Consider the following 26,081-nt stretch of genomic DNA (forward strand, 5'->3'; position numbering starts at 1 on the left):
TCTCTTTGTGGCACCATTCCCAATCTCAGGCTTCTCAACTTCCCATCCTGGGCAGAACAATCTTCCAGTTTCTTCCAGTCCTTTTGGGGCAGAACAGCTAAATGTTCTCCCTGCTGGCAGGAGCTACACAGCTCTACCCCAACACCCAGTGACACAGGAATGCAGATGCTGGATCATCACTTTGAATTTTGTGGAAATTCAACTTTGTAGCACGCACAACGGGATAAAAGCCAAACAAAATACAAGAGGAGCTACAAAAGGCCATAAATCCCTAGAATTTCCTCTAAGACAGCAAAATGAAGGTGATACAAGCTTACATAGCTGACTTGCTAATCCTAAGGGACCTGAGCAACTCTCCCATCTAATATTGTTCCAAAAAACTTCAGACTCAGGTAGGGATGAGGTGGTTTCAGGTCAACCTTACTTCTCCCTGCTTTCCAGCACTCTGAGCACTTTCCTGCTTATGTTACTGCAGACAAGGGAGCAACCCTAAAGAGATGGGTGGGATAAGGGGCTGCATCCAACAGCCAGGGACAGGGGGAGGAGGAAAAGTGCTCTCCTTGCTCTCAGGAGGAGAAGGGAAGAAGGAAAAGTGCTCTCCTTGCTCTCAGGAGAAGGGAAGTAGGAAAAGTGCTCTTTCTTGCTCTCAGGAGGAGAAGGGAAGCAGGAAAAGTGCTCTCCTTGCTATCAGGAGGAGAAGGGAAGCAGGAAAAGTGCTCTTCCTTGCTCTCAGGAGGAGAAGGGAAGCAGGAAAAGTGCTCTTCCTTGCTCTCAGGAGGACAGGGGGAGTAGGAAAAGTGCTCTCCTTGCTATCAGGAGAAGGGAAGCAGGAAAAGTGCTCTCCTTGCTCTCAGGAGAAGGGAAGACGGAAAAGTGCTCTCCTTGCTCTCAGGACAGGGGGAGTAGGAAAAGTGCTCTCCTTGCTATCAGGAGGACAGGGGGAGTAGGAAAAGTGCTCTCCTTGCTCTCAGGAGCCTCTAGGTTCGAACTTGGAACTTGCCAGCCTTGGTCATGTATTTTATCCCCTTGAAGGGCTTGTACTTCTCCCCATACATGTCCAGGCGATTCACCTTCAGTCCTAGAGGCAAACAAACACAGCATCAGACAGACTGACAGCCACAAACAAAGCTGACAGGCCTTGGGGATAAAGGGACAAAGATCATACTGGTGGTGCAGAAAGCACAGGGAAAGTTTTAGCAAGCTGTGACAGAATGGAGAAAAGCTGACAACTGCTAATTGTTAGAATAATTCTTCACAAACACATCCATACCCTTAATTTTCTTAGAGGTCTGTAAGCACAAAATGCAAGGAAATTTACCAACACATCCATATCCTTAATTTTTTAGAGGTGTGTAAGGAAATGCAGCTAAGTTGTTTCACAGACCACCAGAAAGAACAAATCCATATATTTGTAGTCAAAGCAACTTTTTTCCTTGAAGAACATATTTCAGGTAGAATGTCCTTCAGAAGGTTTGAAAAATTACTTCAGCTACGTGCAGAATGAGCACAGCAGAGAACATTGCACTTCTTTACCTCAGTCACTTACCAGATATAGCCAGCTGCTGAATTTTAAACTGCAGGTTAATGGTGGGGTTTTCATCTGGCTTTGATGTCCCAGCTTGCAGGCTCACACTCCCCTTCAGACTTGGCAGCTTCTGGGGGTTGATTTTCCCAACATCCCATGACAGTAACTTGAAGGAGCAGAAAATGCAGCAGTGAAACTCAAATGCTGCACCTTGTAAAGAAGAATCCCCTTTAAATAACAGCTTTTAATGTTTCTCTATGAAAAATGTCTTTTTTCTTAGCATCTTGCCTTTCATATTGGCCAGACACAGGATTAAGGAGGGGATACCTCACTCCAAACTTTTTTTCTCCTTCTCTTTCCATGAGGCTCCCCAAAAGCCTACTATAAATGCTATTTCCACTAATTGTAGAGGGTAAACCCATCAGATTAATGTTTGCAAGAAGGAAAAAAAAGTTCAAAGAACAAAACCAGAACACCCCAAACCAAACCCAAACCATTGATCAACCCTCAGTGTTTGCAAAATACCAACATGCAGCACTGGGATGACAACAAGATAAGTTTGTAAGGCATCCACCAGATTGATTTCCCATTATACAAGACCAGGGCTTGGATTTTCTTCACACACCAAGCAGCCAGAACTAAAATCCACTGAGACACCAAGGTATTTGTTCTGGGGATTAAGAAAACCCAGAACAGAAAAAGTTCTCACCCCAACATACTGCCTCCAGCAAAGCAGTGTTTGTGGAAGTGTTCATGTAAGCATCAACAGGTTGACTGCATTTTCTGATGGATAAGAAAGAATTTTTTAAAAATTAATATTTAATTTCTCTCTTTCCTCTTACCTTTGTAACTGGATCAAAGGCATGTGTTCCCTGGGAGGGTGTGAGGGTCATATTTAAGACACTTTTTGGCATCTGGCTGGTGACCATCACCCCCTCTACAGTCTTGCCCATGGTCTGCTTTGGCCCCACTGTGATCTCAAAGCGTCCCAGGGAGCTGCTGTCCCGAAAACTGATGTTGTGCTTGACATAGACAGGAATTGCCACAAGGCTAGAATAAAGAAACAAACAGAAAGTCCTTGTCAATCTCTTGGCTTCAGATTTGCTTAAAAGAGAAGGAAATCCTGCACTCGTTTGTTTGGGCTAGGAGCAAAGTCAGGATTCCATTCTCATGTCTTAATTGCACTTTTTGTAATCAAGCTTGCTGTGTCCTCTTTGATCAGAAAAGGGAACTACAGCCAATAAAACAGGAAGCTTGACCAAAAAGAAATGGTTTTGCATGTCACAGCCAGGTTGACAAGCAGTTCCTGGCAGTGCAACACCACCTGAACTTCATGTTTGTGCTTTTGGTTGCATTTGCCACTCTTTTTCACCGACTAGAGATAAATCTCCCAGAAGTTTAGCAAAATTCTTTAGCAACTGTAACTCCAAACTTGGCAAGCTGCTTCTAGAAAAGAGTGTAAACCTTGACAAAAACTTGTGGTTCCATTATAAAAGATGTCACAAACCTAACAGGTGCACCAAACTATCTTGTTTTATTCTAATAAGTTTTTTTAAACATATGAAATCAACAGCTTGATTACACTGTCTAATTATTTTACTTTCTAGTTTGTTTATCTGCTAGCAGTCTTTGAAAAATGCTGGCTGGCCAGAAAGAAATTACAGAATCACCAGGATAAAAGTGTAATTTTAGAAAAACAAAAATGCAAGTCACCATGCACCTCTACTTCGTTTGGCTCAATGTGCCACCTCAGCTTTAAAAGTTCCTTTTTTTTATCCTCCCCCTAGGCAGAAGCATCCAAATTTCCTAACTCACAGCACCAGACTCATCACCTACTTCTGAGCACTGACATGGTAGGAGAGCAGGCGGAAATTCCCGTCAGGGGGAATGAAGGAGAGGATCCTCTCTGACTCCCAGCGCTTGAAACGCACACAGGGGTGGAAGCTGACATCATCCAACAGCCGCGGGTTCTGGAACAGAAATCACAAAGTTTGTGAGGGCAGCACGGCTTAAAATGACCTTAAAATGCCTTAAAATGACCTTAAAATGACCTCCCCTTCTTAGCAATCTTCTGTCCATGAAGGGCCTAGCATTTGACACACTCTTGACCACTTGAAGTTGTCTGATGCTGTTATATCCCTGTGAAGGCAGTACTCAATAACCTCTATCCTTTTCTAGGATATTTTAAATCCTATTTTAGAAAACTTAGTCATGTCACATAATTACATTGGTACATACTCATAAAAGAGGTGGCTCTTCAGGATATCTGCTTTAAGCACCACTGTATCTCAAAACCTTCCTCACAGCACCCATCACAAACAAATCATCTGAAAAAGCCTTTTTGGGCTCCAAGTTGCTGAAGTTCCTGATGAGTTCCCATTGTCATTTCTTTCTCTCTTCATCCAGCACACCCATGTTCTGATGTACATCACCACAAGATCACAATCTCAGCAGCAGGGCTGGGAAATCCCTCTCAAAATACTGAAGTGAAGACACATCCTTGAGCTTTACCATAAAGGAGAGGGTAAGGTCTGGCATCCCAGTCAGCTTGACACAAGCATCAATCACTCCTTGGATTTCAGCAGTAATAGTGGAACCTGCAACAATAAGGAAAACACAGGCGGGTTTGTGAAGCTGATCAAAAACATCCCAAAGTGGAAAAACTGTGAGTGAAAAGGAAGGAAATCTATTTTCTTAATGAAACCTGCTCAACATTTGTATCATTCCCAATGACTCCTCTAGAAGATTCACTCAGTAAGAACCATGGACACCAACAACGTCCATTTTAATGCCAATGACAACAGCTCCCAGTTCTAACAAGACTAAGAAGCACAAACACTAAAGAGAAAGTGCTGTGCACAATTTTTGCTCATCATCTATTTTCCCAATACAGAATTGCTTATGAGACCTCAAGAATGAAAACCCTGGTGCCTCTGTAAGATTTTTGACTGACTAGCACACACAATTTAGCATCATTCCAGAGCAAAAATAGGAACAGAGCTTCCCACACTTGGATAAAGGTGCACCTATTTCAAAACCTAACTCTCTCTTCAGCCACTATCAGGACAAGTTATTTTATTTTTAACCAGGAGCAGGTTCCATACCTGATTTGTCAATGATTGCATCAATCTCCTCAACCACATCAAAATAGGCCTCATTGTTGGTGTATTTGACACCAGTACGTCTCCAGGGCACCACTGAGAGCTGTCCAGTGGGAAGCTGGTCTCCCACATTTGTGCTTCCTGGAAAAAGAAAGGGAATCAACACCCACAGAATTAGGCAATGCTGCAGAGCAAGTCCCCGGCTTTGTTGAGCTTAATTGTAATTAATCCCCAAGAACCTCTGTTTCTGTGTAGGAAATTACTCTTCCATTTACTCTCCAGACTCCCAGTACTCCAAAAATGTACGTCTCTCTTACACCCAGCTCTAAAAAATATAACAGTAATGCATGAGAAAGTGTCTACATGTAGGGATGGGTAAACTCACATGAAACTAACTCATCCTGGAAGTCATGTCAAGTCTAACTGAAAATGTCTGACTTTTTAGGTTAAAATACCCCAAATCAGACCAAAACCAAAGTGCAGCTGGTGCTGAAACCGGAAGGAACCTCAAAGCAAAGCACTAACACATGGCCCCCTAAACACACCTGCGCTGCATGAATAAATTTTCTTCTCCCATGTCCTAATTATGCAGGAATATTCCCACCTGGAGCCCCCAGTTCCTCTTCTTCTTGTTTCCCTGTACCTGTGATGGTGTTGACGACTGTTCTCAGAATAGTAGGAGGCTTTATCAGCTCCTTCAGAATATTGGACTCTGTTGCCAATGGAAAACCATTGTCCAGCATCTCCTCCAGTACCTCATAAACCACCACAACATTGTCCTTGATTATCACCTCTGAACAGACACCAAAATAATCCTGTGCAAAAGAAAGGATTACTCAGTGATTTCTGAAAGAGAATCTTAGTGAACATTTGTGAACACAGGAATAAATCAAGTCTCTTCTTGCAAAAAACCACTGAAACTCCCTGTATTACTACAAGCACAGCAGACATACACAACTCTGAGCACACCTTGGCCACTGCTCCAGTGAGGTGGCAAATTCCCCCATCAGCTGTCCCAACCAATTCAGCAATTTTTAAAACTGAACATTTAATTTACTTACTGTCTTATTCTATGTGAACTTCAAGCATCTTACAGGAGAGAGCAAGTGCACACACACAAACCTGAGCTTCTAGTTACTTACAGCAATTAAATGAGATTTTGCATAAAGAATGAGTATATTTACGCTGTGAGAGTAGAGAAATCCTAGTTCTGCATTACAAACACTCGTTTTCAGACATACCAGATTTTAATATAATTTTTTAATGAGGGCATGAGTGACAACACACTCATACCCTCATAAAAAAAGACCAAAGGGTCTGACATGATCCACTGCTGGCTTAAATGGCCAATCCATGCCTGAAAGTCAGAGTAACATAACTCAGAACACAGTCTGAGCTACAGGTTCTGACTGACATCTTGGAAGCAGAAGCTCCCATGACACTCGTTTGGCCAAGCACACACATTTCCTGTATGCTGGCAACATGCTGGTCACAAGACATTTCAAAGGCAGACAACACAGCCCTGTTGTTGGCAGGAGGAAGAACAGACAGACATCTTTGCTGTTTTCCTAAACTGATCAGAAGATGTGTCAACCATGACACAGAGGGAATGCGGCTCCTCTGGGGCAACTCCTGCAATTCACTGCTTTGGGAAGCTATTAAGAAGCATTGCTAGGTGTAAACGCACAGGTAGGCTGTCACTAATTGATTAAAAAGCAAAAGCTCCTTATGAGAACAAGGCCAGCTTGGTATTAGTTCACACTTCCCAGAGCAGACAAGGCTGCAAAATAAAAATACTGATTTATGATTTACGGGCACAGGTAGATCCCGAATCCATCCTGAGCAGTAAATTCCCAACTACTCCCTAGTAATCCCTAGGCATTAAATTCCCAACTACTCCCTAGTAATTCCTAGGCAGTAAATTCCCAACTACAGCAAGCCCTGTCTACATCCTCACAAACGCAGGATGAAAATTACATGATAAGAAACAAAAAAACCCCTAAGAAGTGCAAACCAGAGGGGTTCTTTGCCGAGGCTCGGAGGGTCCCACACCCCTCGGCCATACCTGGAAGGTGTCCACGACTCGGTGCAGGAATTCGATGACGAAGAGCGGCGGCACCTCGCTCTGGATGACGGCCACGAAGAAGATCTTGTGCCGGTAGACGCTGAGGAGGTAATGGTGAGGCGTGGGGATCACCGGCGGCACGTTCTCTGCCTCCGAGGCCCGCTCCTGCGCCTCAAAGAAATAATCACAGACGGAGCGGCTAACCACGCTCTTCCAGTGCTTCTCCAGGAAGATGTCCCCCGAGGCGTTGATGAGGAACAGGCTGTGGATCATGGTTGCGGCGGGGCCGAGCCGGGCCGGGCCGGGCCGGAGCGAAACCCCTCAGAGCGCTCCTCACACAGGCCCCGCCCCCGGCAGCCGCCCCACCCACTCGGGGCGGGGCTTCCGCAGCGAGCGCTGCTATTGGACGCCATAGGCCGGTGAGGCGCACGGCTCGTGACGGGACGCAGCTCCCGCTCCGTGATAATCCCGGGGATGTCGGCGGGTACGGATCGCGCCCGGCGGAGCCCCGCGCGTCTCTGCGTCCCATGTCTCTGTCCGGTGACCGATTCCGTGTGCCGTCCCGTTACACACCTGACAAGGCAAGGAGCATCGCGGCGCCCTCAGGCCCGGAGCTACGCAAGGCGTCCCCGCTAGGCGGCGCCATCGCAACCTGAGGATTCCCCTCACGGAGGGCGCTGCGCGCTCCCCCCGGTTCGGCCGGGTGTTCACCCGCCCCTCATGTTCCTAATTCGGTCTCTTTTCTAGAGGGGAACTGAACTGTAGTCTATGAAATGAGGAAATAACCTGGCTTTTGCTAGGGAAACGTTTCTCACTCCATTATTCTGCTGGTTCGTTCACCACGGAGTAACAGCCCAGAAAACATCCCAGCTGGCGTGAAAGCAATTGTCATGCCAAATTTACCGAAATTCTCTAGCGAATTATTCCTTTGCATAACTAGAACTAGGGTTTCATGTTCATATAGCAGATCCCTGGACTTCTGAGTAAAATATGCCATGACAAATAACTTTCCTACTACACTGCTGGGAATGTACAAAAACAATGGAAAAACACTTCTTTGTATCCCATTAAATAAATTGTCTGAGCACACAGCCTTTCTTATAAGGGAGCCTCTTCTACATGGGAGGAAGGTCGGACTATCGCCTCAGCATGGAGAGGCTGAAATCTGAGATTTCAGACCCAAATGTGATTCAGGATTGTGGGTGTGAAAAACGGCAATCACTTGTTTCTAAAATTGTAAAAGTTTAAGAGTAATAAAGTGGTTATAAAAATAATAATACAGTTAGAGTAATAATAATAATTTGGACGATTTGAATTAAGACAATATGAGACAATAGCAACAAAGAGTTATGGATGTCCGGGTACCTTTTTCTGGGCAGGATAAACCCGAAAAAGGACCCCCTTTAACAGAGGATTAACCTTTAAAAACAATAATCTGTTGCATATTCATACAGCTCATACATGATGCATAAATTCCATTCAAACACAGGATTCTGTCTGGTCAATGTCAATTTCTTCCTTTTAATCCTAACAGTGTCTTCATGGCTGAGCAAGGTGGGAAGAAGGTCGTTTCTCCTGATAACGGAGCAATAAATTCTCTTTCTCTGAAAGATTTAGGTGTCCTGTAACTGCTATCTCAGTGCGAGTCCTTTCTTTAGAAAAAAAAGCATCCTACAGAGCATAGTTTCTATTTTAACATTTTGTTACAACCTAAAACCATATTTACCACACTACTTAAGAGAATTAACACAGCATTACTGTCTAACACAACACATGTAACATTAATTTTAATATTTGCTGAAAAGCCAATCATAAAATACGCATTTTTCACAGCGGACAAATCTTTTAAACGGTGCGATCCGCCTCGCCTCACGTCACCTCACGGCCGGGCCGCTCCCCTCACGCCCCGCCCTGCCCCGCGCGCTCCCGGCCTGGCCCCGCCTCCCCCGCTCCCCTCACGCCCCGCCCCGCGCGCTCCCGGCCTGGCCCCGCCTCTCCCGCCCTCAGCGGCGCAGCCGCGGCCCCGCAGCGCCCCCTGGCGGCCGCCCGCGCCCCGCCGCGCTGTTCCGTGGCCTCGGCACCCCCCTCCCCCCGCGGGCTGTTCCACCTCGCGCCCCCCCGCCCCCCGCCGCAGCGCGCCGGGCCCAAGATGGCCGCCGTGTCAGTTTCGGGCTTCGCTGCCGTCCGGCCTTCACCTCCCGGGACCCGGCGCTCGCGGCCCTCGGTAAGTAACGCCGGCGGAGCCGCGCCGCCTCGGCCGGCTGATGCCGAGGAAGTCGGGGACAGGCGGTTGGCGAGCTCCGTGGCCTGGGGAAGGGGAAGGCCCAGTTGGGCGCTCCAGGCTCGCGGCCTGTTCCGGCCCCGCCGCCGCTCTGCGCCAGGCCCGGCCCCGCCGTCCGCTCCCGCGGCGCTCGCCAGGCCCACGCCTCGGGGAGGTGGCGGCCGCGGCGCGGCGCGGCCGAGGCGGGCGAGGCGGACGGGGCTCCGCGAGCTGAGCTCCGATCAGTGTCTGGCGCGGGAGAGCGCGGCTGAGGCGGGCGCGGGCCTGGCCGTAGCCGTGCGAGGAGCCGGCCGGGCCGCGCTGCCCGTGCCCGGGAGGACGGAGAGCTGCGTGGGGCCCGGCCGGCTGCCGCGGCCTGCGCCCCGCTTTTCCCAGTTCCCCGGTGCGGGGCTCCGTGCTGAGGCAGTGCGCTGCTTGGGGCGCCTGGCGCGGGACTACCCGCGGTAGGGATGGGGACGGGCGGTAGCAGGTGCAGGGGTCGCTTGTCACCCAGAGCCCGGCGAGCCCGTGACCCACCGGCGCTGGGACCGTCCCGGTGTCGCCCCGGCCTGGCCGGACGGTTGCATAACGCGCGGAGCCGGGCTGGGGACACGGCACGGAATCCTCCGGGGCTCGGGATGCAGGGGCTGGGCGGGAGCGCATCTCCGTTCTGCGAGCAGGGCAGGTGGCGAGGACCGCGCTTCGTTGTCCGCAGAATTAAAGAACTCAGTGCATCTTTTCTGCTTTAAGCAGTCGTTCAGAGTGTTTCCAGTGCTGGCCATGTGGAGTTCTGCTGTTGAGTCTGATGTCTGTATGCAAACGTGTTCCGTGTGTTGATAAATTCTTCGGTACTTACTAGAAAGCAGAACACGATAACTGTGTTGTCAGCTTGGCTCTTGTCTAAAAGTTCCCTTGTAGAAAATCATTATTTCTTGTGATAAACACTGCAGATCATTCTTGGTTAGTGTACTCTTGAAGTAGAACTTCAGCACAACAGTTATCACACCCAGAAAAAGCTCTTTTTAAGATAACTAACTAAAGGCTCTAAGGTAGAGCCTCACACCCTTTCACCAGCATCATTAATTAGCAGTGCCACAGGCATTCCTTTTATGCTGTCTATGGTCACCTGTTACTTTGTCCTCAGGTGTTTTCAATGGGCCTCATCAATACTGAAAATTATGTTGTATTTTTTCTGTGCCCTCTAAAAGCAGAGCATTTAATTGCAATCTCCACCTGCGTTTCTTCACTTTTTTCCTTTATGGAACAACTGTCATAGCTTTTCTTCACAGATGAGATTGCACTCCTGAAAGTGCTCTGAAAGTTTCTTGCTGTTTGCTCAAGTTATTCCTATTCAAGTTTGCTTGGTTATTCCTATTTTCTGTCAAAGTTTCAGGCAGTATCTTCCATGTGTAAAAATTAAGAAAGCTGCTGCTCTTTTAAGGTGTTTGCTGTGGTTTTCTTTTTTTCCCCCCAAATATTAATTTATGTTGTGCTCAGCAGTGATAGACTAATAGATCAAAATGGAAAGGACACTTTTCTCTAGGTTGTATTGGATAATTTTAGTGGTAAATTATGCTTTTATTAATAGTGAAGATAAAATCTGAAGTATTCATTATTTCAGAAATGTAGTGGCTTAAAACTCTGCTGTGTGTTTAACAAATTAATGTTGTCGGCTACTTTTTTTTCTTTTCTTCAAAACTGTTTTTTTAAAATGTCTCTCTTGTTTTCTTCCAGGCCTAACATTAGAGCTCTTTTGGTTGTGAGACCAGAAGCTCAGGTGAGATAATGCTGAAATCTTCATATATTTCTGTAAAGCTGTTATGGGATTTATTTGAAAGAGTATGGAAGTTTCTAATTGTTTTCTTTTCTTCTTTTCAGTGTGAAAACAAAGAATGTTTGAGAAAGGAGGATTAATTCAGAACAGCAAACGTGTATGCTATGGTTAGGTGGTTCCCATCCTTCGAGGATCTGTTTTCTCATCATTTGAAGCTCCTTCAGCACCAGGATAAGGGATAACGACTCTATGGATATACAGAACCCTTCACCATGGTGAAACTCGCCAACCCCCTGTACACAGAGTGGATTTTGGAGGCAATCAAAAAGGTAAAGAAGCAAAAACAGCGACCTTCAGAGGAGAGGATTTGCAATGCGGTGTCATCTTCGCACGGTTTGGACCGCAAAACTGTTCTGGAGCAGTTGGAGTTGAGCGTTAAAGATGGAACTATTTTAAAAGTCTCCAACAAGGGTCTCAACTCCTACAAGGATCCTGATAATCCTGGCAGGATAGCACTTCCCAAGCCTCGCAACCATGGCAAGTTGGATGGCAAACCAAACGTGGACTGGAATAAACTCATCAAACGGGCAATCGAGGGCTTGGCCGAGTCCAGTGGCTCATCCCTGAAGAACATTGAGCGCTTTCTGAAGGGTCAGAAGGATGTGGCTGCGTTGTTTGGGGGCAGTGCTGCCTCCATTTTTCACCAGCAATTGCGATTAGCTGTCAAACGTGCTGTTGGCCATGGCAGGCTCCTTAAGGATGGACCTCTGTACCAACTCAACACTAAAGCAACCACTAATGCTGATGGCAAGGAGAGCTTTGAGTCTCTTTCCTGTCTCCCTCCAGTGTGTCTCCTTCCCCATGAAAAGGACAAGGTAAGAAAGAGTTTTTGTTGGGTTGTTTTCTTGCGGTCGATGCAATGTGTCAATACAGAGCTGCAGTTTGAAGTTCTGATTTCATCTTGAATCTGGTGTGTTTGAAGTTATTACTGGGTATTCAGGATCCCATTGTAGCCAGTTTTCTAAACATGAGAGGAAATGGACTGTGATTTGTAGTTTGGATCAGAAAATTGCAGATGGGCTGCTGTGGGGAATTTACAATTTGCAGTACTGTGGGAAATTGCAATTTACAATATTTACATTAGTGTGGGAAATTTCCAATTTACAATATTCACAATACTATGGGAAATTTCCAATTTGCAGTATTTACAGTACTGTGGGAAATTGCAATTTACAATATTTACACTATTATGGGAAATTTGCAATTTGCAATATTCACAATACTATGGGAAATTTCCAATTTGCAATATTTACAGTACTGTGGGAAATTGCAATTTACAATATTTCCAGTAATGTGGGAAATTTACAATTTGCAATATTTACACTATTGTGGGAAATTTCCAATTTGCAATATTTACAGTACTGTGGGAAATTGCAATTTGCAATATTTCCAGTAATGTGGGAAATTTACAATTTGCAATATTTCCAGTAATGTGGGAAATTTACAATTTGCAATATTTACACTATTGTGGGAAATTTACAATTTGCAATATTTACAGTACTGTGAGAAATTGCAATTTGCAATATTTACAGTACTATGGGAAATTTACAATTTACAATATTGACAGTACTGTGGGAAATTTCCAATTTGCAGTATTCACACTATTGTGGGAAATTTCCAATTTACAATATTTACACTACTCTGGGAAATTCACAATGCTTCTGTGCAGTGGAGCTGAAGGTTTGGTAACAGGTTTGCTGCAGGTGTGCCAGCAAAACACAGGCAGTAATTCTCCTGTCTGGAAGGTGAGATGGATTTGCAACACAAACTTGAGCTGATCTTTTACTTCCACATTTTTATTTGCCTGCTGTTTCTTCTTTCTGTTGAGCTCAGGTAATGCAGTGAGGGGCTGATTAGCAAGTGCCACCTAATGCTGTCTTAGAGGATTTCTTCATAATGGGCAAAGAACTTTCTGTTAAAACCTCTTTGTTGTGAAATAGGAAAAACCTGGTCTATGGAAGGTTTCAAGGTTGGAACTGGGTGATTTTTGAGGTTCCTGCCCATCCAAACCATTCTGTGATCTATGGAGATCCTGGTGGGGCACTCAGGGATTTCTGTACTCTCTGCTCCCTCCTCTCTCCCCCATTTGAAATATATGTTCTTTATAAAAAACATAATTTTTCTGTTGCTTTCTCTTATTTTTTTGTGGTTTTCCCCTCCTTTCTGCCACACTTCTGCATTCCTAAGGTCATTGATCACCCCTCTAACCTCAGGTTGAAGGTGTTGGAGTGAAATTCATACCCAGTCAGAATCTTTTTATTCTTTCTGTTACTGTCAGTGCAGAGTAGAACAGAAGCTTGGCTTTGTTTAATGAACATCAATTTGCCAGTGGTTCACATATTGGTGCTACTTGTCTCCAGGACACCTAGAATGTGAAAATTATTCTTTTTTTTATCCTAAAAAATACATTTTTCAGCAGAATGGGACAGTTTTGGTTGTTATAAATATCCTGTTCAGGGATGAATTCTTTGGGTGTGTCCTGCTCATGATTTTTGAAGTCAGCTTCACTCTGCTGAGAGATGCTTTAATGATCTATCAGGATTTCAAGATTTAAAACTGCTGTAAGAGTCTCCTTCATAAAGAAAATAAAATCTACACAGCTGCTTTATCACCAGTAAAGTTGCTCTGAAGTTCTGGTTTAACTGTGGGAGCTTTACAGAACTGAACTTGTCAAAGTTAAATATTGTCAAATATTTCAGAAGAAATATTGGAAGTAAGTCCCCAACTTTATCCATAATAAAATCAGTAGAGGTGTAAAATGTTATGAAAATTGAATATAAACAAACCTGGCACATGAGTTGAGAGTGTTGGTAACAGTGGATAATAGTGGCTGTACATGTTGTTATTAACACAGTGTGTTTCTCAGCCTACTCAGTCTTTGAAACTCAGGAGCAGCTTGATATTCTTTGAGATTAATTCTTCCCTGTGCTGGTCTTAAAATGTTCCAAATCACAGTGGTGAGTGGTAGTGTGAGCTGCTATAAATACTGAATTTAGTCTGGGATTTGTTTTTTGTCCCCCTGGAAAAATAGAAAATTTTCAAGGTATTCTTTCAGTAAATTCTTCAGAATTTTTGTGTCTCTGTGTGTTTAACCCTCGGTGTCTGCTCTTCATGTGCCATCTCTGTGCTGGGTAACTCAGGCACAGTTTCATAGCAGTCTGAAGTGATTTTGAAGATAAAATGTTAAAACTTGTAGGTTCTGCCAGCATGAATGGATTGGCACATCGGTGGTGGCTCAAAGTTCCTGTTCTCCAGGATTTTTCACAGTTTATTTTTTAGTTTTGTGTTGTTCCTGGTTGTTTTATTTCCATGCAGACAGTGCAGTGGCCTTCACTCTGCTGCTTTCTGTTAAATCTCAGCCAGTTTCTGCAGGTGGAGATGACATAAATTGTACTGTAGTGATTTTCTTGATTTAGTGGGTTCTTGAGAGTGCTGAGGGAGTTTTTCTCTTTAATGGAATATACTTGGTGCAAATTCTTTGGGAATATTGTGACAGTGTTTCCCTTGACTACTGAATTTAGTCTGGGATTTGTTTTTTGTCCCCCTGGAAAAATAGAAAATTTTCAAGGTATTCTTTCAGTAAATTCTTCAGAATTTTTGTGTCTCTCTGTGTTTAATTCTAGGTGTCAGCTCTTCATGTGCCATCTCTGTGCTGGGTAACTCAGGCACAGTTTCATAGCAGTCTGAAGTGATTTTGAAGATAAAATGTTAAAACTTGTAGGTTCTGCCAGCATGAATGGATTGGCACATCGGTGGTGGCTCAAAGTTCCTGTTCTCCAGGATTTTTCACAGTTTATTTTTTAGTTTTGTGTTGTTCCTGGTTGTTTTATTTCCATGCAGACAGTGCAGTGATCTCCATTCTGCTGCTTTCTGTTAAATCTCAGCCAGTTTCTGCAGGTGGAGATGACATAAATTGCACTGTAGTGATTTTCTTGATTTAGTGGGTTCTTGAGAGTGCTGAGGGAGTTTTTCTCTTTAATGGAAAATACTTGGTGCAAATTCTTTGGGAATATTGTGACAAGGTTTCCCTTGATTCTTGGAAAAACCTTGGGAATAACATGAACAAAAAATTTCAACCTCCCACCTGCCAATTGATGGCCTGACAGCTTCTCCTCAGTTTTTGTGCTGAGCGTGACAAAATATGGATTAGGGTATTAGCCTTTGGATGGGCTAGGTCAGCTGTGTCCCACCCCAGCATCCTGTCCTGCTCATTGCAGTGGGGTGAGAAGCTAAAAAATCCTTAATTTTGGTGTCAACCCTGCTTGGCAACAACTGAAACATCAGTAAGTTAGAAATTCAAAGTATTCTCATCCTACAACACACAGCTCCTAGGAGGAGAATTAACAGCATCTCAGCCAAACCAGGACAATGTTCAATAGTTAATATAATATTACTAGAATGCAATAATTACTTGGAGAGACTGCTACAACACAGTATTTAATATTGTTGAAGAGCAAGGAGCTCTTTCCTGCTACACCATCATGAGGAACTTAAGCTGTAGTAAGTTGCAGGTCTTAAGGATTGATGCCTTAAAAATATCTTGCTCTGCTTTTTTGACACTTATTACAGAAAGAATCTTTGTAAAATCATTATTATTTAAAAAAAAACAGCAATGACATATCAGCTAACTGAAGGAGAAATGGAAATAATTGCTCTATGTGTTACAAGTTCCCAGAGCATCTGAAATTTGATCTCAGGACAACAGCAGGACTGTTTATTCCTCAGTTAGAAGGAAAATACAGGTGGTATATTTGATATCCATTTACACTGTCCTTGAAACTGTCTTTTATGTCAGTTTAAACTGACAGCAGTCAAGATCTTTGTATTATCCTGCAGTACAGGTGAGAGTTTAAACCAAAATTCAGCAAATACTTCCTGAAAAAAAATGAGAGAAACTTCTGTGGCTGAAAAGTAGGAGTAATATTTAAATCAGATTCTCTGTGCTGCTGTTTGGCATGTTCTTTTTGGTGTGTGTATTTGTCTATTTGCTAGTTTTGTGTTGCTATTTATATATTTTGGTGCTTATAAATCAGTTTAACTGTGAACTATTTTACATGCAGGCCTTCCTTCCTCCCAATAGTAGTTCTACATCCCAGTGTGCGCTCATAAACTCACATGAATCCAAACTTTTTGTATCTTTCTAGAAACTTCCTATATGAGGGCATCATAATTGTTTAGAAGGCCTTTAAGCATGCAATAATTATTTCTATATTGTGCCTGTTTTAGTTAGAAATTGTTAATTCCTTGTCTTTAATGAAACAACTGCCCAGTTACTGTAAAGTCAGTAATTGTTAATTCCATGTCTTTAATGAAACAACTGCACTCATAAACTCACCTGAATCCAAACTTTTTGTATCTTTTTAGAAACTTCCTATATGAGGGCATCATAATTGTTTAGAAGGCCTTTAAGCATGCAATAATTATTTCTATATTGTGCCTGTTTAAGTTAGTAATTGTTAATTCCTTGTCTTTAATGAAACAACTGCCCAATTACTGTAAAGTCAGTAATTGTTAATTCCTTGTCTTTAATGAAACAACTGCACTCATAAACTCACCTGAATCCAAACTTTTTGTATCTTTCTAGAAACTTCCTATATGAGGGCATCATAATTGTTTAGAAGGCCTTTAACCATGCAATAACTATTTCTATATTGTGCCTGTTTTAGTTAGTAATTGTTAATTCCATGTCTTAAATGAAACAACTGCCCAATTACTGTAAAGTCAGTAATTGTTAATTCCATGTCTTAAATGAAACAACTGCCCAATTACTGTAAAGAGGTTATTTTTGGGTTGATTTATGTGGGGTGGAGTACATAAATGTAATTACACATGGAGAGCTCACCCATCTCTCCAAGGGCACTGCTCAGGCTCTCAGCTGGAGGAGGATCAGGATTCTCTCTCTCCCAGCTGCTTCTGAGCAGAGAATTCTGTAGTTCTGTCTGAAAAAACCTTGTTGTTGATAACAGATGGCCTCCATCTGTACACTGTGTCACTCTGGAAACACAAGGGTTAAAAAATGACTTGGAACTTTATTCACTCAATCAGTGAACAGGTGAAGTAGCTTGGAGTAATTTTGCAAATCTAAAGAAATCCTAAATACTTTTGCCATGGACAATGGATGTTATGATAATGATAATTATGATCATTTAGAGGTGAAGTTTGTCACTCTGGGAAGATATCAGATGTTAATTGTCTGTGGCAATGGGTGCTGCTGTGGAGGAAATCTTTTTAACAGTGTTCTCTCCATTTTGTGCTCAAGGTGGTTAAGTTTAAAAACCTGAGTAGGATTTGGTGTCAGGGTTGAGCTTGTGTGGGTGTCCTGAGTAAACCACAAGTAGCAGCCCTGAATCAGGTAGAAATCTTTAATGTTCATGAAACACTCACTGACAGCTCCTTTTGTGTCCTCTGATATCACATTTATGGGGGCCCTGCATTCTGTTAAATACTTATTTACATTTTCTAACTGAAGTATTTTCCATTCTTTCAGGGATGCTGCTAACCTTGAAGTAAAGCAGTGTAAAGTATTTAAAGATAGAATAATTACCTTTAGGCACAGACATCACTGAGGTTTCAACAAAAATCTCATCCCCAAAGTAACTTCTTATTATTTCTTATTATTATATATAACTTACTGTTATTTCTAGAAATCAAAGTCACTGTTGAAGTTCCTTATTTTTTGTGACCATCTGAGAATTGTAAATGCAAGGTTTTTTGCACAGTGAGAAGAATTAAGATTTCAGCTTGCTCTTGATTCCAGTGGTGTGTTTTTCTTTTGCACCTGTGGAAATCTGTGACTTCTTAGAAATATCTTTTCATCTAAAATAGAGTAATATCATAATCTGTGACTCCCAAGACAGCATCCTAGATTTTCTCAAAAATTATGAAGCTGTAGGTGAGAGCTCACAGGACATAACTTTGGGTAAAGAAAACTTCAGTAATTTGAACTCCTGAATCAGTGTCAAGTGAAGGGAGTTTCTTTATGGTGCAGAGAAGGAAATCTGAGCCTCTCCTCTCTCAGTGCCCTGAGTTTGCAGTCAGGAACTCTTGGCATGTGATTCTGATGGTGACCAACAAATCTTGAGTGGTTTTAATCCTCTGATTAGAGAACTTGTTAGTTCTGGGAAGGTTATTTAACAACTGACTGTCCAAGCATTTCCAATGACATTCTGTGCAGTTTTTACCATGTGCGTATCTGATAGTGAGATCATTTCTTTAGTTTGAAGTCAGCCCCAGATACCATTCACATGATTTTTTGCATTGATTTCCAATTATCAATATCACTGCAGAAAATTCAGCCAGTGTATAATTAATATTATATATTCATATCCAAGCTATTGGCCTTTGCACTTGACTCTACTCTTGTGGCAGCATTTCACATTTTCTCAGAGTTGTATTAGTCCTTCAAACAGCAGCATTTATTTTAAATATTCTTTAATTTTTCTATTTAAATTACTCTTACATTTCTTTTAATGCAATCTCATGTTTTAGGCCATCATTCTGCCATATAAACACACTTCTTCCTTACAAGTGAATTGGAGACAATATCCATTTACACATAAAGGTTTGTGTTATGGTAATAGCTTTTCTTCGGTGTATTAAAATATATTTAGCATTGTTTTCTTGAGTAAAAACAGGATTTTAAGGGATTTCTTTTTATTCTCAGTTCCTTTATTGTTTTTCTTCACTCTACAGTCTCTATTAAGAGTTGTGATTTGGTAACTTCTATAGAAGAAGGGTTAGCTACCAACCATTGCTGCTACAAGCTGATATTATTTAATAGTATTTAAATTCTGCAGTTTTCTCTATATACAGCAAAAAAGCCTGCACAATTTGTAAAATTACTTTGCCAATATGAAGTTTATTGTAAAATTACTTTGCCACTATGAAATTCGTTGGTTTTGATTTTATGGAACTGAAGCATTTTTCTCTCCAGCACTGATCCAAAGGGATGGAATCCAGGCTTTGTGATGCTGTGCTCACTGAAACACGTTTCCTCATGTTTAAAATCATTTTTTTCCCTGTGGTGTAAGTTGTACTTTCCCTCTTTTCTGGTTCATCTGCTCTTGCCAGGAGCTACAGCTTTTGAGGAAAACCTTTGCAACAGAATGGGCTGTTTGAAATGAGGAGTAATGATTTGTCACTTGCTTAAAAACACACACAAAAAGCATTATTTAGTGTGAATTCTCAGAAACCATCTACCATTGCTTCTGGGGGCTCACATTCAGGGCATCTTAAAGAGTGAAGCCAAAAAACAAAACTTGGTGTGAGTGTTTGTGTTTCTTTTATGCTGATTTAAACTTTATTCCAACCACAATAACTACCAGAATTATATGTGTGAAGATGGGACAGAGATAGTTCTGGTATCTAGTGAGCCTCAGGTGGTATTAAAACATTTGTGAAATAAAGTGATTTAACATTACTGGCAAGGTTATTTAACAATTTAACATTGGCTGAATTTTCTGCAGTGATTATTGATACCTGGAAATCAATGCAAAAAATCATGTGAATGGTATCTGGGGCTGACATTCATACTAAAGGAATTATCTCACTATCAGATATGCACATGGTAAAAACTGCACAGAATGTTAACTGGAAATTGTTGAATAACCTTCCCTGATACTTCTGGCAATTGTGACATTGTGGCTGCAGATTGGATTGTGAGTTTTAACCTCACTTTTCCTGAATTAAGACTACAAAGCAGATTGGTTCGCCAAAAATGAGATGGTAAAATCACTACACACTCATTTTTCCTTAAGCACTTCTCCTTTAGGAGATCACACAGAGAATCTGAGAATCTTAAGGCACATTTGGTTTCTGGAACCCTTTGTAAAGTAACAACATGTGCAGAGAGGCTGAATTTTCTGCAGTGATTATTGATAGCTGGAAATCAATGCAAAAAATCATATGAATGGTATCTGGGGCTGACTTCAAACTAAAGGAATTGTCTTACTGTCAGATATGCACATGGTAAAAACTTCACAAAATGTCAACTGGAAATTGTTGAATAACCTTCCCTGATACTTCTGGCAATTGTGGCATTGTGGCTGCAGATTGGATTGTGAGTTTTGAGGCTTTTCCTAAATTAAGAAGACTACAATGCAGATTGGGTTCACCAAAATTGAGATTGTAAAATCACTACACACACATTTTTCCTTAAGCACTTCTCTGTATTGCCTTTAGGAGATCAGTCTGAGAATCTTGAAGGCACATTTGGTTTCTGGAACCCCTTTGTAAAGTAACAACATGTGCAGAGAGGCTGAATTTTCTGCAGTGATTATTGATGATTGGAAAACAATGCAAAAAAATCATGTGAATGGTATCTGGGGCTGACTTCAAACTAAAGGAATTGTCTTACTGTCAGATATGCACGTGGTAAAAACTTCACAAAATGTCAATTGGAAATTGTTGAATAACCTTCCCTGATACTTCTGGCAATTGTGGCATTGTGGCTGCAGATTGGATTGTGAGTTTTGAGGCTTTTCCTAAATTAAGAAGACTACAAAGCAGATTAGGTTCACCAAAATTGAGACTGTAAAATCACTACACACACATTTTTCCTTAAGCACTTCTCCTTTAGGAGATCACACAGAGAATCTGAGAATCTTAAGGCACATTTGGTTTCTGGAACCCTTTGTATAGTAACAGCGTGTGCAGAGAGGCTGGCAGGCTGTAAGACTCTGTCAGTCCAATTTGTTCTGGCTCCCTCCCTCCCTGATTCTGGTGACATCACACAGATAGATGTGCTTGCAAGCAAAACAGCAGAAGGAGTTGAATGTGTGCCAAAAATGTGCAGTATGAAACTGAGCTGCCTGTTTGCAGTCTTGTTTTCACTGATCTTTCATTGTGTGCTTGCATTTTTCACTTGCCAGGATGTTCTTTGCTGAGCAAACACGGCAGCAGAGAAATCTCTCCATCCTTAGCATAACACAGAAGCTTTGGAAGAGTGGCCTGATCTCCACGTTCAAAATTGTTCTAATTTAATTAATTAATCTAAAACATTCTGAATTTTAGTAGAGCCTTCCCCTGAACTGTAGATGTTTGGGGGTTTTTTTAATTGTGGTAAAGTGTTTGCTTGCAGCTTGCCAGGGTGGTAAACACAGGAAACATTGAAGGTGTAAAGGAGGATTTTGATCTGGTTCTTCCAAACCTAGACAGTGTTACATGTGGGCATCCAAACTTGAAAAACTGTGGGGATGAACAGAGTATGCACAAATACTGGCTGAAACAGAAAAGAACTATTTTAGGCTATTGACTGTCTACAAAACTCTCTTTGATGAAATAAACTGCTCATGCACTTCATGGAGAGGATACATGAAATAATTTTATTTTTCCCCTGAAAAATTGCTTGAGTGTTAGAGCTTTCCTTTCCAAAGGTAGAAGGTAATACTAATTCCTGAAATCTTGATTCCAAAGAGATGGAAGCACTGATTGACCCTCCATGCACATGGGTTTTTCCCCCAGTAACCCTAATACTGGCTGGTAGCAGCTGTGAAGGACGATCTTTGATCTGGTTCTTCCAAACCTAGAGATTGTTACATGTGGGCATCCAAACTTGAAGAACTGGGGATGAACAGAGTATGCACAAATACTGACTAAAAAAAGAACTACTGTCTCAGGCTATTGACTGTCTATAGAACTCTCTTTGATGAAATAAATTGCTCATGCACTTCCTGTGAACAATACGTGAAATAATTTTATTTTTCCCCTGAAAAACTGCATGAGTGTTAGAGCTTTGCTTTCCAAAGCTAGAAGGTAAAAGTAATTCCTGAAATCTTGATTGCAAGAAATGGAAGCACTGATTGACCCATGCACAAGGGTTTGACCCATACACAAGGGTTTGACCCATACACAAGGGTTTGACTCACACACAAGGGTTTGACTCACACACAGGGGTTTTTCCCCCAGTAAATCTGATACTGCCTGGAAGCAGCTGTGAAGGACGATCTTTGATCTGGTTCTTCCAAACCTAAGCAGTGTTACATGTGGGCATGCAAACTTGAAAAACTGTGGGGATGAACAGAGTATGCACAAATACTGACTATAAAAAAACTACTATCTTAGGCTGTTGCCTGTCTATAAAACTCTCTTTGATGAAATCAATTGCTCCTGGAAAAGATATATGAAATAATTTTATTTTTCCCCTGAAAAAATTGCATGAGTGTTAGAGCTTTCCTTTCAGAAGGTAGAAGGTAAAAGTAATTCCTGAAATCTTGATTCCAAAGAGATGGAAGCACTGATTTCCCCATACACAAGGGTTTGACCCATACACAAGGGTTTTCCCCCAGTAAATCTGATACTGGCTGGAGGCACCTGAGTGCAGTCATGAACGGAAAAAGAACAATTTTCTGCAGGAAGATTTTATTTTAGTTTTTCATAACAGTGTTAACAGTTGCACAGTTTTGTACTTTGGAGTACTAACTTCTGTTCTGTTAGTGCTGTATTGAATGTGAAAACCAGATAAAATCTTTGAGACATGATGTGTATGACATCATATTTATGTGATTTATAAATGTCTGTGCCATTTTCTGTATTTCATTTTGCTCCCTTGAGTTACCCAGTGCTCTCTCTGTTTTCCTCCCAGCCGGTTGCTGAACCAATCCCAATTTGCAGTTTCTGCCTTGGTACAAAGGAGCAAAATCGGGAGAAGAAACCTGAGGAGCTCATCTCTTGTGCTGACTGTGGCAACAGTGGTAGGTGACCATTCACAGGCCTGCTGGTTTTACCCCTTCCTTGAGACAGAAAAATGCATAGAGAGAGTGTGCATCTAGTAAGAATTTTGCTATTTAAGATAAAAAATCTGGTGTAGTCACTCCTGCCATGTGAGGAACATGTTTCTATGGCGTACAATACAGGTATAATTCAGCTGAATCTTAGGCTTCCAAAGAGGAGGCAGCTAAGTTAACCTAACACAAATAACTCATTTGGCTCCTGGAAGTTTTTAATATGGCAATGAAAACTGGTTTCACCATGTTTCTCAATTCAGTTGTGAAGAATTATCTTTAGGTTCTTTTTGTGTGTGGGCTTACTGTTTGCTATCTAGATTTGTGTTATAAGTAGGTAAGAATAGAAACACCTAAAAATAGGAGTATCTGGATAGCCAAAATTCTGCTGATTGATTAAGTGGTCTCTACATGAGCTATCTATAGTGATTTTAGCAGTAATATTTTCTCTTTTCTCTCCAGGTCATCCGTCCTGTTTGAAGTTCTCTCCAGAGCTGACCGTGCGAGTGAAAGCCTTGCGGTGGCAATGCATCGAGTGCAAAACCTGCAGTTCCTGTAGAGACCAAGGAAAAAATGCTGTGAGTACAGTGAAGTATGGATTCAGTAAAGTGGATACCAGTTTTTGTAGCTGTTATGTTAAACTACACAATAAAATTATATTAGAGGCAAACATCTGCAACTTTCATTTTACTCTTTCTGAGACCTGTGAAATACCTTGAATTGTAGTTGAAAACTCTGTGCCTGTTCCCTGAAGTAGTAGTAGATTAATGGAGGGCTTGATGCTGATGCACATATTGAGAGAGATTATGTCTCCAACAGGATAACATGCTATTTTGTGACTCCTGTGACCGTGGCTTTCACATGGAATGCTGTGATCCTCCTCTTACCAGGATGCCAAAAGGTGAGGACTTTGTGGTGAAAATCATAATTTAAGATGGTGTTGGAAGAGATGAGTAGGCAGGCAGTGCTTCCTCTTATTTGGTCCTCTTTTAGCTACATTTAGCTTATTTTTGTGTGGAATTACCTTTCAGGTATTAGAACTTCACATCCAGATTTTTTCACTATTTCCTGTTTCCTGTACCTTGCTCTCTGTGAAGGATTTTGAAAAAATAATTCTCAAGGTTTGAAGGAATAGAAGTGATCCCTGCAGATCAAGATGATCAGCTTGAATACCCTTGTACAAAAGAAAGAGATGGCTCCTGTGTTTTTGAAGTGATATCCATTTGGACAGTAGAATATTCTGGATAAATGAACTTCTCTTTCCAGTCAGATTATCCATGGAAGATTCTTCCTTGGCAGTTAGAAGAAAACTTCTGTATATAAGATAGCTGGGAGAAGTATAATTATAAGCAGATAATGGGATAATTAACCATTTAATTATGATTTTCTGATAATGTACTGCCAATTAAGGAGACTTTCTTTGTGTTTGCAACTCTTTGGGAGCTGGGGAATATTAACAGAGCTTGAGTTTAGATTGTTGAAGCACACCCATAATTCTTCTTACACATATAAATGATAATCAGTGCCTTTGGTGCTGTTCCTACCCTTAATCTCAGAATGCCTGTGGACTGAATTTCTCCCTTTTCTCCTCTATAGATCACTTTTGCATTCAGTGATGGAGACTTGTGTCTTACAGGTATGTGGATATGTCAAATATGTCGACCACGGAAGAAAGGAAGAAAACTTCTACAGAAGAAGGCGGCACAGATCAAAAGGCGCTATGCTAACCCAATAGGACGTCCCAAAAACAGGTTAAAGAATCAAAACACAACGTAAGTCTCTGCAAGGAAAAGTAAGATGTGAAATTCTGTAGGATGGTGGTATTTCTAAAGTCTCTATTCTACTTTGTGAGAAGTTTTCTTTCACAATAAAGAGCTGTTCATGACACATTTTCTGAAAAGGGCTGTGAAAGACTAGAAGTAACCTTAGTGCTTCTTTTGGCCAAGATTTTTTACTCTTTGTAGTAATTTCCTATTTCTTTTTGAACTATTCCTTATAGTCATAGACAAATTTTGCTGTTCATGTAATCTCTTTTGCTGGATGGCTTCCATTTCAATAGAGTTTTAAAGTTTTAGAGTTTTAAATTACAGCTGCTTGGAGGGCAATGCTGTTTTCAGCTAAGGTGACCATCAGTGGTGTAGGCTCTTAGACAATAGGCAAATCCTTTGTGTTTTAACTTTCTGTGGAATTTTTGCAACAATTTCCTATCCGTACGAAAACTATGGCAAATGACAAGTGTAAATGTTTAAAGACTGTATAAATTGAAGCATGCTGTGCAATTTTTTATTCTGTTTACTGATTTTAAAATCTAATGTGTTAAATTTGGTGAAAATCTATTGTTTATACCCAAATTATTTTGACATAATGTTCAGTGTAAAGAAAAATAGTACAGCACCTTCTCCTGAGATGTTTAAATCCTGGTACACAGACTCTTAATGACTCCCATATTATTAAATTGTTCAGCTCATGTTCTGTGAGGTTGATAAATAAATAGAGAAGATGATAGGCCACCTTTCCATATATTTTGACTTTATTTTTCCCCTTTTTTATCCTTTAGATCAAAAGGTCCTTTCAGCAAAGTTCGCGCCGGTCCCGGTCGGGGTCGGAAGCGTAAAATGGCTCTGTCCAACCAGTCAGCGCCATCAGAAGGAGCATTCCTGGAACAGACAGATGTCCTGGACTTCTGCAGAGATGGCAGCAACACCTTGAAGTTTAACAAGAAAACCAAAGGGCTTATAGATGGCCTTACTAAATTCTTCACTCCTTCCCCCGATGGACGAAAAGCTCGAGGAGAAGTGGTTGATTATTCTCAGCAGTACAGGATCAGGAAAAAGGGTGCCAGGAAATCCAGCACTTCAGAGTGGCCCACAGGTAAAGATTTTTCACCCTGCCAATGTAAGTATCCTGTATACCAAGGCTAGGGTGTTGAACTGAAGCTGGAAAGTTTGAGCTGAAAGTTAACACTGGATTGCATTTACCTTTGGTGCATTGAGGTAAAATATGAGCTGGAAAAAGGAAGTGATCTTAGAGATCTTAGCCTCTTTGTATGTGATGGCAAGGTTACAAAATGATTCCAGTGAGGTAAAATGCCCATTGGTGAGGAGGCATTTGCAGACAGCCTAGGAAATGGGCTGAATAATGTCACATTTGAAAGAAAATAACATAGGCAGTGGTTCATAAAAATTAACAGCAGCAAGATAGAAGTGTGAAATGGAAAATAGATAACTAAAACCAGTCTGACAGACCCAGGAGTTTCCAATCTATGGATGTGTGCAAATGTTCCCTCATTTTCTCAGCCATAGAGGAGCCTGTTGTGAAGCTTGGCATCTTCTTGCTGAAAACTGTCCTTTCCCTTTGGAATGCAGTTCTGCTTTCCTTGGGTTGTTTTTTGCTTTTCTAGCTTAAGATATTATCTGTGCCTGGACCTTTATTTAATTTCTCTATCCAGAATTGGATGGTCCATTGTTGGATGGTCCTGAATTGTTCCTAAGCAGGCATTGGGAAATATTCCACAATAAAATACCATATTTAAGCTTTAGATTAGTTACCTGCATTAACCTGGCTAGTGCTGGAAGA

The 26,081-nt window shown here is 41.7% G+C and overlaps 2 protein-coding genes across 3 annotated transcripts in view; one reads left to right on the plus strand and one right to left on the minus strand.

The window, feature by feature from the left end:
• Nucleotides 1–727: 727 nt before the first annotated feature.
• On the minus strand, nucleotides 728–7,045 carry AP3M2 (adaptor related protein complex 3 subunit mu 2). 2 transcript variants are annotated; one of them, XM_054294391.1, is made up of 9 exons: nucleotides 6,692–7,045; nucleotides 5,270–5,441; nucleotides 4,630–4,767; nucleotides 4,037–4,122; nucleotides 3,362–3,495; nucleotides 2,368–2,575; nucleotides 1,547–1,691; nucleotides 959–1,078; nucleotides 728–804 (listed from the first exon to the last, which is right to left on the minus strand). In XM_054294391.1, exons 1-8 carry the CDS (start codon nucleotides 6,962–6,964, stop codon nucleotides 978–980), a joined length of 1,257 nt encoding a protein of 418 aa, XP_054150366.1. In that variant the 5' UTR covers nucleotides 6,965–7,045; the 3' UTR covers nucleotides 728–804; nucleotides 959–977. The 2 variants fall into 2 exon arrangements, with proteins under 2 accessions (XP_054150366.1, XP_054150365.1); XM_054294390.1 differs by lacking the exon at nucleotides 728–804 and having other exon boundaries at nucleotides 904–1,078.
• A 1,781-nt stretch (nucleotides 7,046–8,826) lies between these two features.
• The window catches only part of KAT6A (lysine acetyltransferase 6A), a 30,616-nt gene continuing 13,361 nt past the window's right edge, over nucleotides 8,827–26,081 (plus strand). Inside the window, exons 1-8 of the mRNA XM_054294361.1 lie at nucleotides 8,827–8,915; nucleotides 10,686–10,728; nucleotides 10,830–11,600; nucleotides 22,367–22,475; nucleotides 22,968–23,083; nucleotides 23,325–23,406; nucleotides 24,142–24,277; nucleotides 25,063–25,376. Coding sequence (XP_054150336.1) covers nucleotides 10,998–11,600; nucleotides 22,367–22,475; nucleotides 22,968–23,083; nucleotides 23,325–23,406; nucleotides 24,142–24,277; nucleotides 25,063–25,376 — 1,360 coding nt within the window. The 5' untranslated portion in view covers nucleotides 8,827–8,915; nucleotides 10,686–10,728; nucleotides 10,830–10,997. The remainder of the gene's footprint in view (nucleotides 8,916–10,685; nucleotides 10,729–10,829; nucleotides 11,601–22,366; nucleotides 22,476–22,967; nucleotides 23,084–23,324; nucleotides 23,407–24,141; nucleotides 24,278–25,062; nucleotides 25,377–26,081) is intronic.

The sequence above is a fragment of the Melozone crissalis genome, unplaced genomic scaffold, assembly GCF_028551555.1.
Source record: "Melozone crissalis strain CALT ecotype California unplaced genomic scaffold, PUWL_Pcris_2 ptg000247l_1, whole genome shotgun sequence".
Lineage (NCBI taxonomy): Eukaryota > Metazoa > Chordata > Aves > Passeriformes > Passerellidae > Melozone > Melozone crissalis.